Source organism: Portunus trituberculatus, chromosome 47 (assembly GCF_017591435.1).
Source record: "Portunus trituberculatus isolate SZX2019 chromosome 47, ASM1759143v1, whole genome shotgun sequence".
Classification (NCBI taxonomy): Eukaryota; Metazoa; Arthropoda; class Malacostraca; order Decapoda; family Portunidae; genus Portunus; species Portunus trituberculatus.
In genome coordinates this window covers 21,232,254-21,244,753 of record NC_059301.1, presented here as the reverse complement: position 1 = coordinate 21,244,753, position 12,500 = coordinate 21,232,254, and the positions used below count along the sequence as shown (strand labels likewise).

The 12,500-nt window shown below is 44.0% G+C and overlaps 1 protein-coding gene across 1 annotated transcript in view; it reads right to left on the bottom strand.

Moving 5' to 3' along the window:
• LOC123498164 (nephrin-like) overlaps nt 1-12,500 on the bottom strand; it is a 64,701-nt gene that overhangs the window by 10,430 nt on the left and 41,771 nt on the right. The window contains 2 exon segments of the mRNA XM_045245332.1: nt 974-1,115; nt 12,155-12,309. Of these exon segments, the coding sequence (XP_045101267.1) occupies nt 974-1,115; nt 12,155-12,309 (297 nt within the window).

The following is a 12,500-nucleotide window of genomic DNA, read 5'->3' as shown; positions in this document are numbered from 1 at the left end:
CCTTATATAATTAGAATTCTAATTGGAGTTCCTCTAATTGATAAGAGTTTTCCGGGTTACGGTCTTCCTTTCCTTGTGCTACTGAGACTTGGAGGAAAAGGTGTAGTAAAAACTTCTGTCCTTTTTCTTATTAGAGTTGTAAAGTAGAGAGGAAATAACTGAACTTCTGAGATGATAACTTGATGATGATGATGATGATGGTTTCTTGGTTTGTGTATTCATAAACGCTTTGAACTTTCCCTACAATGATTTTGCAAAGTCCACAAAGATTAGTAGCTGAGATCTCGTTAGTGGCCTCCTCAGTAATAATGCTGAATTCAAGGCAAATTGTCCCAGGGAATAGCGAAAGCACCCTTGACAACCCGGAAGCTCCCATTAGACTTGAGCCTTTTGGGAGCAGTTGAGGTGAAGTGCCGGAGTGCTTATGAATACGGACCCTTATGTCACGAGAGATGTCTTCAAACCAAGTAAAAGTTTTGAGTGGGATGTAAACGTCGCCTTCATCTGGAGAGCGACCAAGGCACTCACCCTTAGCTTCAGTTCGTGGTACACCTGGCAACCATCATAACTCACACACACTAACTGGGGAATTACACCACGAGAGCTAAGTGTTTCCAGGACGTGAACGTGGACAGACTGAAGTAGAGTGAAACGTGTTCATTTTTTTGTAGGAGTCCTGGCCACGAAACGACTCGTATAACTATCTTCGAAGTGTGTCGCAAATTCTTAGAGTGTGGATATGAACTGAAGGCAGGGACATTAACCGTAGAGTGAGATGCGTAACTTTTCCGGAGTCTTGACCACGAAGAGACTCCAGTACTTATCTTTGAATTGCGTCGTAAACTCTTCACTGAGACGAGACGCAGAAACCTCACGGGACTCACGCCAAGAATATGAATAACCTGACGAAGCGAAAACTTAACGGAAATAAGCACTTAAGAATTCTAAACTAGGGTAAACTAGGGACACGTACAGTGGACGGTGAGGCTCCAGGTGTCCTCCAGGGTGGCGGGGGCGGCGTGCGTCTCTGCCACACACTGTAGGTAGGAGCCGTCGTCCTCTGGCTGCGGCAGTAGAGTCACAGCGCTGGTAGTCACGTTTCCGTCCTCTGAGGTCTAAGGGAGAGAGGATCAAGAGGAAAAGCTATTATTAATGCGGGAAGGTAGTTATCGCGTGGTTGAGAGACGAAAAGAGGCGTGGGGTGGCAAAGAGATGCTGCTGTGTGTGATGTGGGGCAAGGCAGGAATGGTTTGATGTTTAGGAGGGAAAAAAGGAAGGGAAAGCTGACGTAACATGAAAGAGGAAAGAAACTATAGTTACTATACTGTGACAGAGAAACCAGCAGCCGGAGTGTTACAGTGGGGGAGATAACTTTTACTAAGGCGTAGCGAGAAAAGGAAAGTATGATGCGATTGGAAAAGGGGAATGTGCTGTGCTGTAGGGAGAGGGAGAATGTTTCAGTGTGGAAGAGGAACAGATGGAAGTGAAGGGTATAATATGTCGAGAAGATTGGGAAGACATTTCTCTCCTATTACATTGTTTGCTCGTCTAATAAGTTTGTGACGGTATGGATTCCCATGACGGTTCAGTGCAATCAGGCGTCTTGGTTGGGGGACAGATAGGGTACTGAAGAGGCAGCCTTTGCTCGCCCGGCATCACAGGCATGACGGTCTCGTCCTTGCCCTCACGCTTCACTGCCTCGTCTCTCGCGACACCGTGTAATCAAGGCGTGCGGGCGAAGGGTTGCGCTGCTGGGGTGAGCGCGCCTTTAAAATATCATTTCATCAAAACGAAGAACACGAGCAAATATTAAAAACCATACCCGGAAAGCAGGAATAACACAGAGCATAGATGAATGTAAAATAGAATAATTGTTAATTGAAATATGGATGTATGCAAAAATACTTTGTATAAATATTTGCGAGTGGAAGGCACAACTAGATTTGATCGATAACTTGATTTCCTTCTGGAAAAAATACGAGTGTCACTGTGTCATACTGGGAATAGAGAAGTAAAATACTGCAATGCAATACGACGGGGGAATTTTGTTTGCTCTCGAAATAGAAAAGAAAACAATTGGGCGCTAGGCCAATGGGATCAAAGCCAGCAGGGCGGCGGGGCGGCGTGTCGGGTGGCGGGCGGCTGGCGCTTGGAACTTTAGTGTCACTTCATCAGGACTACACTCGAGGCAACACTGGACGGCCCGGCACCAACCATCTTTACTGCCCTGATGTAAGGGAAGTGTGTGTGTGTGTGTGTGTGTGTGTGTGTGTGTGTGTGTGTGTGTGTGTGTGTGTGTGTGTGTGCAGTCCCTTGTATATTCTTACCTATCATATTTCACACTAAAAAGAAAGAAAAGAATAAAAAGGAACATATCAGCCATAGACACGGTCCATACTCACTGATAAACTACTTTCATACATTCCCGGCATCGATATCTGCCTAAAACACACTTGTACTCAACAGACAAAATTCCCAGAGTGCGTGCTGCTGGATGCCGTAGCCTAAACTGGAGGATCATCCGTACCGAGAAGAAGCTGTATTGCCGGAACATTAAAGACCTCCAAATTACTAGTGCGTGTTACTGAGCAGGTGAACTGGTGTCTTGATGCTACGAACTGCCATTAAAGCGTCTATTTCCCGATGGTATAGGCGATTGGACGAAACAAAAAGAGGGACTAGCATGCTTGTATGTAGGTAAATGCGCCTCTGCAACGACCACCTTCCTGACGATGCAGTAACGCAATGGATCCAGGTTCGAGACACGATGCTCCCGTTTACATAACTTATTTAGAGACATTTATAGCAGCAGAGCAAACAGTGGAGGGATGAGCCCGTCTGAAGTCACTTGCCCAAACACGACTTTTATTCTGTCCTTCACGAGATGTCTGCGCACTTCCTTTTTTACTGCACGGAAATCCACAACCCAGGGACCCTCCACTCCTCCGTCCTCTATCTCCTCCTCCTCCTCCTCCTCCTTCTCCTATTCTCACTGTTTGTCTTAGTCTGAGGGAGAGACGTGAGCTGCCTCCCTAACAGCGTGACTCGGGAAACTGTGGCTATCCATCAGTGCAGTCATGAAAATGCACACACATACACACATACATACACACGTACATACTTATCATAGCTCCAGAAAAGTCATGGATATATACAACTAAAATATCTGTCCGTGTCTCTTTTTCTTTTTCTTTTCTGACAATGGTATGCAGGTTTACACAGTGACTGTGGGAAAAATATATATGTAGAAAGAAAAGTCAACGATTCAGCGTCTTGGTTCAGAGTTTTTGTGTGGTCTCAGAGTGAAGGGAGCATTATGGAGCTGAAATGTTTGTATACGGTTTGTCTGTCTGTCTATCTGTCTATCTGTTTGTTTGTCTGTCTGTTCTTAAAGCAGGAATCATACTTCTAGACCAACGGGCCGATCTGTCTGTTTGTCTCTGTCTGTCTCTCTCTGTCTCTGTCTCTCTTTCTTTCTGTGTGTGTGTGTGTGTGTGTGTGTGTGTGTGTGTGTGTGTGTGTGTGTGTGTGTGTGTGTGTGTGTGCCTGTCTGTCTGTCTGTGTGTCTGCCTGTCTGTCTGTCTGTCTGTCTGTCTGTCTGTCTGTCTGTCTGTCTGTCTGTCTGTCTGTCTGTCTGTCTGTCTGTCTGTCTGTCTGTCTGTCTGTCTGTCTGTCTGTCTGTCTGTCTCTCTCTCTCTCTCTCTCTCTCTCTCTCTCTCTCTCTCTCTCTCTCTCTCTCTCTCTCTCTCTCTCTGCGCTTATAACGACCGTAAATCCTATATTCTAAAAAGATAATAAACCTACTCACAATAATTCCGAATCTCAAATCCTGAATAAATCCTTAACAAATCCTAAAACAAACTCGTATACAATCATTCCCAATCCTAAAACTTTAAACTGACACACGATAATCCCCAAAACACACCAAATAGATTCAAAATATAGGGTTCGTAAATGTGATATATAAAGTAAACATAGTGAGACCATCAGTTCTTCCCACCACACACACACAAACACACACACACACACACACACACACACACACACACACACACACACACACACACACCGCGTAGTGTAGTGGTTAGCACGCTCGACTCACAATGGAGAGGCCCGTGTTCGAGTCCCGGTAAGCCGCGAGGTAAATGGGCAAGCCTCTTAATGTGTGGGGTGTGTTCACCTAGCAGTAAATAGGTACGGGATGTAACTCGGGGGATTGTGGCCTCGCTTTCCCGGTGTGTGGAGTGTGTTGTGGTCTTAGTCCTACCCGAAGATCGGTCTATGAGCTCTGAGCTCGCTCCGTAATGGGGAAGACTGGCTGGGTGACCAGTAGGCGACCGAGGTAAATTACACACACACACACACACACACACACACACACACACACACACACACGTATACACACACACACACACACACACACACACACAACTCCCCAGGGCGAGGTTTGATCAACTGGCGATTATCGAAGGCGTGCTCGCGTCACACTCCTCTTCAAGACAGGCAACAGGAATTATGTCTGGCTGAGTTACAAGCCAATTAGCCAGACGTTCCTGTTCGACGGAGATCCATAAAACATACGTAATTAGGAGGACAGGCTGTAAATCTCCTAGGATGCAGCGGTGTCTTTACGAGCAAACGTCAGGAGCTATCACGGGTATAGATAGTGTTGTAGAAGATGGTGCTTGGCTCATATCATATATTCATCATAGTGTTTCATTGTGTCTTTTTTTTCTGCTTCTTCTTCATCTTCTTCTCATTCTTTTTCTTTTTTGTCTTCGTTTTTTTCTTCTTTCAAGGGATTCAAACGGTAATGGATGTTTTATTGATGAATTTGTGACGGTACATTGTGTTTATTTTGTTTGGTTTAACCCCTTCAGTAACATGACGCGGTTTGATATTCATTCTGATTACTATTTGGTGGTTTTATACAGCTTCAGAAACTTATGTGGGGATTAAAATAGTGAAGACTTAGGACAGTGATCTTGTGACCTCCATAGACCCTTCCTAATGTAAGCAAAATCACCTAATCACACCAAATATTAATGATAAAAAATGCGTTCCAGAACTGAAGGGGTTAAATCTCATGACGTTCAGATATTCATTGATAGATTTCTCGCATAATGTGTTGCTCAGTTTGCTTTGTGTTTGTCATTCAAGGTATTCAGAGTGTTCCAGATGTACTATATTGATGGATCCGCTGCTTTACTGGCGGATTTGCAACATTACGTCGTTTTTCTTTAGTGTTGTGACCTTGCTAGAGCCTTCACACAGTTCCAGGTGTATGCTGATGAATATGCAGCGTTATAGAGTGTGGTTTTCTTTACCATGACGTAATTAAATCGCTGTTCTCTCTCTCTCTCTCTCTCTCTCTCTCTCTCTCTCTCTCTCTCTCTCTCTCTCTCTCTGCGTGTGTGTGTGTGTGTGTGTGTGTGTGTGTGTGCGCTCATATTCTAATTCCTCAAAAGCATTTAGGATAGGTTCACACGATGAATTAATGTATAATGTCAAGCGCCTGGATTTAATTGGCAGTTTGCGCGATTTATATTAACGATGTTGATATTGGTGTGTATAATTTTCATGCACAATATGCCGACGACAGACAACTGGAAATTCGGCTATCTGGAAGCAGCGTGGCCAGCGAAATTGCAGCGTGATGACAGAAAGAACAGAGAGAGAGAGAGAGAGAGAGAGAGAGAGAGAGAGAGAGAGAGAGAGAGAGAGAGAGAGAGAGAGAGAATATATATATATATATATATATATATATATATATATATATAGAGAGAGAGAGAGAGAGAGAGAGAGAGAGAGAGAGAGAGAGAGAGAGAGAGAGAGAGAGAGAGAGAGAGAGAGAGAGAGAGAGAGAGAGAGAGAGAGAGAGAGAGAGAGAGAGAGAGAGAGAGAGAGAGAGAGAGAGAGAGAGAGAGTGGGGAGAGGGGTCAGCGGATAGAATAACGATAAAACAATTACTGCAAAACAAAGGCTTTTAATCAAAATATTTGCGGAATCAAACGAGAAAAAAAAGAGAGATAGATAGATAGATAGAGAGAGAGAGAGAGAGAGAGAGAGAGAGAGAGAGAGAGAGAGAGAGAGAGAGAGAGAGAAAAAGTTATAATTTATGAGAGATATTCGCACAAACAATAGTGAGTGTAATTATGCAGAGAAAATGCCTCTACAATGTTGGCAACGAATTATAGTCCCAAAGATTCCTTACCATTAGAGCTGACTTGATAATATTTGAACAGTATTGTCTAGGGGTGAAAAGACCATGCTATGCTCTCTAGGCGACCCTGTGTTTGAAAATGCTGAGAATGTAGTAGTGGTAGAACAAGAGCGCAAAGCAGAAGGTTACCTCTTTACATACAGTAGCGTGTCTAAACCTAAGCTGAAATAAGTAGAACAGTTTCTGTTTCAACCTGTAAGACACAAGGGCACTGAAAGCCTTGGGAAGTGGAGATATGCAGATGATCTCTATTCTGCGAGGCGATGATAGTAATAGGAGAGGAGAGCAAAATAGAAGGCTGTCTCTTTACATGAAATAGTACGGCCAAACCTGAGTTGAAATACGCGGAACAGTTTCAATTTCTTCCTACAAAACATTGAAGAAGCTGAGAGCCTTGCGTTGGGATGTATGCTGATGATTTTCCTGTGGGTCGCTATTCTTGCAAGGAAAACATGGGAGTATTATACGTGTTCCCAGAAAGACGACGCCTCCGTGGAAGGACCGCCCAATACCTTCACATCTTCAAAGAAGTTGCGATAGTTAAGCCTGCAAAGTTCTTCTAATCTTGTCTTAGTTTGCGACGAGAAGTAATTCCATGAAATTTTTGTATTAACATTTAGGAGAGTATTTTTTTGTTATGTTTTCTTATTAACAATATTCAAAGGCCACTGAAATGAAAATCTAAATCATATATAAACTGTATATTTCTCATTGACGGTTCAGGATTCTTACTAAACGCGCATGAATCATAAAATCGTTCTTGTAGATTCCCACTTTTTATCTTAACTTACTTTACGATAAGAACTAATTTCATAAAACAAGCATATTGACACTAATGATCATATTCTTTTAGTCTTAATTAATACTATTTAAAGGAAACATACATGGTTATTTGGGTTCTCACTGAAATTTTTCCAACTGTTAGTGCACGAGCCTTGTTAGACAGTCCCTTGAAAACACTAATAAATTCCAAGTCTTATCATCTTACCTTAGTTTGTAATGAGAGAAAATTTAATTAAACTTTTCTATTTACATCAAGAATTGTATTAAAAGTTTTCATCTTTAATCACGAATATTCAAAGTTGACTGATATGATTACTTTGATTTCTTTTGATATTTTTTTTATATAGGCAATGCAAGATTCCTATCAAACTATCAGAGGAATCATGAAGTCATTGTTTAATATCCAGTAACTTCCACAAGAACATATTAAAGATCGTAGAGAGAATAAAAGAAGAGATAGCACGGTGTTTACTTGCATTGTTAGCCAGCAGCACATATTTATCAGACAGTCAGGTCGCCACGAAGTGAAGCATACATTTAAGTGGAGGAGTGTCAGGAGAAGCAGCGAACTCTGTCTCGAATTATTAGACGTTGTTGATCGTGTTGCTTGTCTTACAGTGTGAGAAGCGTGCATGATGTTGAGTTTGAAGCTACTCTGTTTAACCTACGCACACACACACACACACACACACACACACACACACACACACACACACACACACACACACACGTAGCAGACAAGGAAAGTGCTCCACTCATTCTTCAAACGTGTTCTCGCTCCCTGAAGATACAAAGGCACAGAAACCCACCCACAAAAATATGACAGAGGTAAATGCATCACGATTCCTCATCTCTCACCAATTTTCCGCCTTGCATTCAACTGTTTTATCTATTTATTTTTCCTATATATATTTCCACCAAACCTATTTCCATGGTAATAGAGTCATGTCTGTTTTCGTATTCAAATCAGTGGAAAATAAACTGGCTACGTATGTGTAAGTGTGTTGCTTAATTTCAATAATAATGCAGTTGAACCACCACCACCACCACCACCACCACCACCTGGTCCCTGAACCTTGAGCACACTAGCAGGGCCTCACCAGCAGCTGCTCCTCCATCCACTTCCCACCCCTCTTCCACCCACACCGCTCCTCTCCCTCTCTCCTTTTCCTCCCTCCGTGGCTCCTTGGTTTCCTGTCTCCCTCTTTCTTCCTTCTCTCCTTTCTTCTCCCACGATTTACTTAGTTGTCTTCCTACCTTCCGCTCAGATTTCCTCCTGTTTCCTTCCTTCTCCTCCTGTTTCCTTTGCTTCCTTCTTCCTTCTCTCTCTTCCTTTCCCTCCGTCGCTTCAGAAAACTACTATCAACCAGTGCCTCATCTCTCCTCCACCTCACCCCATCCCCCCCCCCCCACACACACACACACACACACACACACACACACACACACACACACACACACACACACACACACACACACACACACACACACACACACACACACACACACACACACAGACACACTGTACGGGGCCATAATACTTTCTCTTCATGCATAACACTCTATTTGCTTTTGTAACATAGTACATCCACCCCGCAACACACTCTGATCATAACATACTTTACCCGTACTTGCTTAGCACACACTGGCGCACACACACACACACACACACACACACACACACACACACACACACACACACACACACACACACACACACACACACACACACACACACCTCGACAAACCAAAACTACGCATATTTCCTTTCCTCACAACACCAAACACGTAACACAGATACGCACAACACAATTTCTCTCTCTCTCTCTCTCTCTCTCTCTCTCTCTCTCTCTCTCTCTCTCTCTCTCTCTCTCTCAACTATAAAATATCTCTGTACTCTCAACACTCGGTCTTCTGTCTTGCAGCGAACACTCACAGGCATGCCCTCACACATTCCTCTCTCGCAAACTCACACGCAGGAATATTTTTGTCTGATGGATAGAGGAACGAACCATGATAGAATTATTTTTATGCCGACTGAGAGAGAGAGAGAGAGAGAGAGAGAGAGAGAGAGAGAGAGAGAGAGAGAGAGAGAGAGAGAGAGATGCTGGAATATGTTGTCAGTTCAAATATTTGTTAGATCGGTGAAGGATTTGCTACTCTCTCAAGTCTGTTTTTTTTTTTTGCATTATTTATTTTCATTACGTTTGTACCATCATGGCCGAGAAAGATAAAGGAAACCACTAAATACTGTAATTATGTACTGTAAATAAAAAAAAAAAAGGGTGACTGAGTGAATCTTTTAGTGGGAAATTAAATCGTTCATCCTTTCTTTGCCATCTCAACATTTCCATTATGTGTAGGATTTGATGAAATTAAGGTTTACATTTTGCTTCGGTAAAGGATTAGAACAACATCACCATTTTCTTTCTTTCTGGAGTCTTAGAGAAGATATCGAGTGCCTTTATTTATGAGTATGAATTATCAACCTTTCCAACACCACCTCAGCCATTTCATTTAGAAGGTTGCAGGATAAGGATGATACTTTTTCTTGTATCGGTGGGCCACACTTCATCTAATCTTTACTTAGCACAATTACGTCTAGCACACTCTATCATGACCAATTAGGGGTTGATTTGTTGGAGTTCAGAAGCTGTTTGTAAGTGGCACTGGATGGATTAAAGAAACATGGCAGGGCTGAGAAGTTGATGTTGAAGATGCGTGGCGCTGATACGATAGTACTGAATTGGGCCTTTCTTAACCATCCATCTCCCCACACACATACACACACTTTGCCTCTACGTTTTTCCCCCTAAGATCTCTCATGTGTTCATACCTTAGCCCCTTTAATACTGGGACATATTTTTTACTTAAGATTTGTGTATGACTATTAGACCATTTTATTGACATTAGGGAGGGTCTATGGAGGTCAGAAGATTAATGGCCACAATCTTCATTATTCTAATCCCCCACATGAGTTTCTGAAGCTGTATAAAACCACCAAATAATAAGCAGAATGAATATGGAAACGCGTCATGGTACTAAAAGGTGTTAAGCCACCAATCCATCCCATTACACTCCTTTTTGCAGTATTCATGTAGACAACACTGCAGAAACATGTGCGCATAGTCTTGTTCTTATTTCATTGTACTCTTACAGGACGGAGTCAAGGTCGTAGTGTTTTCTGTTTCATTGGTAGCTTGTCATCTTCACCAGTTACTGAATTCTGTTGGATAATTGCTCTGTCAGGAAAACCTTATTTCTTTGTATCTTTCTTTTTTTTTTTTTTTTTTTTTGTGTGTGTACAATTGCTTTATTGTATCTAAGGTCTGTGTTCATTGTTTTGTTTTATTTGTGTGTGTGTGTGTGTGTGTGTGTGTGTGTGTGTGTGTGTGTGTGTGTGTGTGTGTGTGTGTTTCACTGTTTGATCTGCTGCAGTCTCTGACGAGACAGCCAGACGTTACCCTACGGAACGAGCTCAGAGCTCATTATTTCCGATCTTCGGATAGGCCTGAGACCAGGCACACACCACACACCGGGACAACAAGGTCACAACTCCTCGATTTACATCCCGTACCTACTCACTGCTAGGTGAACAGGGGCTACACGTGAAAGGAGACACACCCAAATATCTCCACCCGGACGGGGAATCGAACCCCGGTTCTCCGGTTCTCTGGCTTGTGAAGCCAGCGCTTTAACCATTGAGCTACCGGGCGTGTGTGTGTGTGTGTGTGTGTGTGTGTGCATGGGAGAGTGCACATCACAAAGCAGTTAGCAGTTCGGAAACTTGAAAATGATTACAGCATTATTGGTTAAGTTCTTGGAATTCGTAACAACAACAACAACAGCAGCAGCAGCAAGGTCTCGGATTATTGCCAGATATCCATGTGTGTGTGAGTGTGTGTGTGTATGTGTGTGTGTGTGTGTGTGTGTGTGTGTGTGTGTGTGTGTGTGTGTGTGTGTGTGTGTGTGTGAGAGAGAGAGAGAGAGAGAGAGAGAGAGAGAGAGAGAGAGAGACGGGGAGGGCTGTGGTGTCTGAGTTGTGCGTGGCAGGCGATCAGCACGGCCGGTTGGATTTTCCTCGGCTTTAGGTTAAGTACGAGAGAGAAAAAAATGAAGAAAAACACACTTACACACACACACACACACACACACACACACACACACACACACACACACACACACTTCACACCGCGTAGTGTAGTGGTTAGCACGCTCGACTCACAGTCTAGAGGGCCGGGTTCGAGTCCCGGTTAGCGGCGAGGCAAATAGGCAAGCCTCTTAATGTGTGGCCCCTGTTCACCTAGCAGTAAATAGGTACGGGATGTAACTCGAGGGGTTGTGGCCTCGCTTTTCCGGTGTGTGTTGTGTGTTGATATGGTCTCAGTCCTACCCAAAGATCGGTCTATGAGCTCTGAGCTCGCTCCGTAATGGGGAAGACTGGCTGGGTGACCAGCAGACGACTGAGGTGAATTACACACACACACACACACACACACACACACACACACAATATACACAGCCCGGTAGCTCAGTGGTTAGAGCGCTGGCTTCACAAGCCAGAGGACCGGGGTTCGATTCCCCAGCCGGGTGGAGATGTTTGGGTGTGTCTCCTTTCGCGTGTAGCCTCTGTTCACCTAGCAGTGAGTAGGTACGGGATGTAAATCGAGGAGTTGTGACCTTGTTGTTCTGGTGTATGGTGTGTGCCTGGTCTCAGGCCTATCCGAAGATCGGAAATAATGAGCTCTGAGCTCGTTCCGTAGGGTAACGTCTGGCTGTCTCGTCAGAGACTGAAGCAGATCAAACAGTGAATTACACACACACACACACACACACACACACACACACACACACACACACACACACGAGTTTTCTCTTCCGGTTGCAGCAAAGAAGCTTATCTTGGGCGCTTCAAACGTGTGACGACAGGCAATATAAAAGCTGTGTTCCGAGAAACGAGTTGGAACACGCTTATTCCGTCAGGCGGTTATTATGAAGCTCTAAGAAGGACGGAGAATGCATGCCTGGTAATCTCTTCTGAGAATTCTAGGATAATAGGTAAATATAAAAATGTGGAGAAAATTACCATAAAGCCATATGCATTAGCTCCCCTCACACGCAACACACAACATGCAACACACAACATACCTCGAGAGAAGACTGCAGGACGCGTTGATGACCGAACCACCAGGTGACTGTAGGTGGAGGGCGCGCTCCGATCACCACGCACAGCACCAGGTACTCGCGGCCTGCGGTGAGGGGCCACGGCTCGGGCGGTTGGATCTGAACACTCAGGGGAGGCACTGCAGGGAGTAAGAAAGGGCCTGAGGTTGCACACTGTAGATGCTAACGGAGAATCGATACATAATCTAGTGTGTAAAATCTCTTTCCCCACGCAACCAGGCCTCTACCGGGACTAGGTATGAGGCAAATCTTTATTCATTAGGAGCCGCTCTTCCTGTAATAGCGCCACTTACTAAGGCGCAAGGCAATT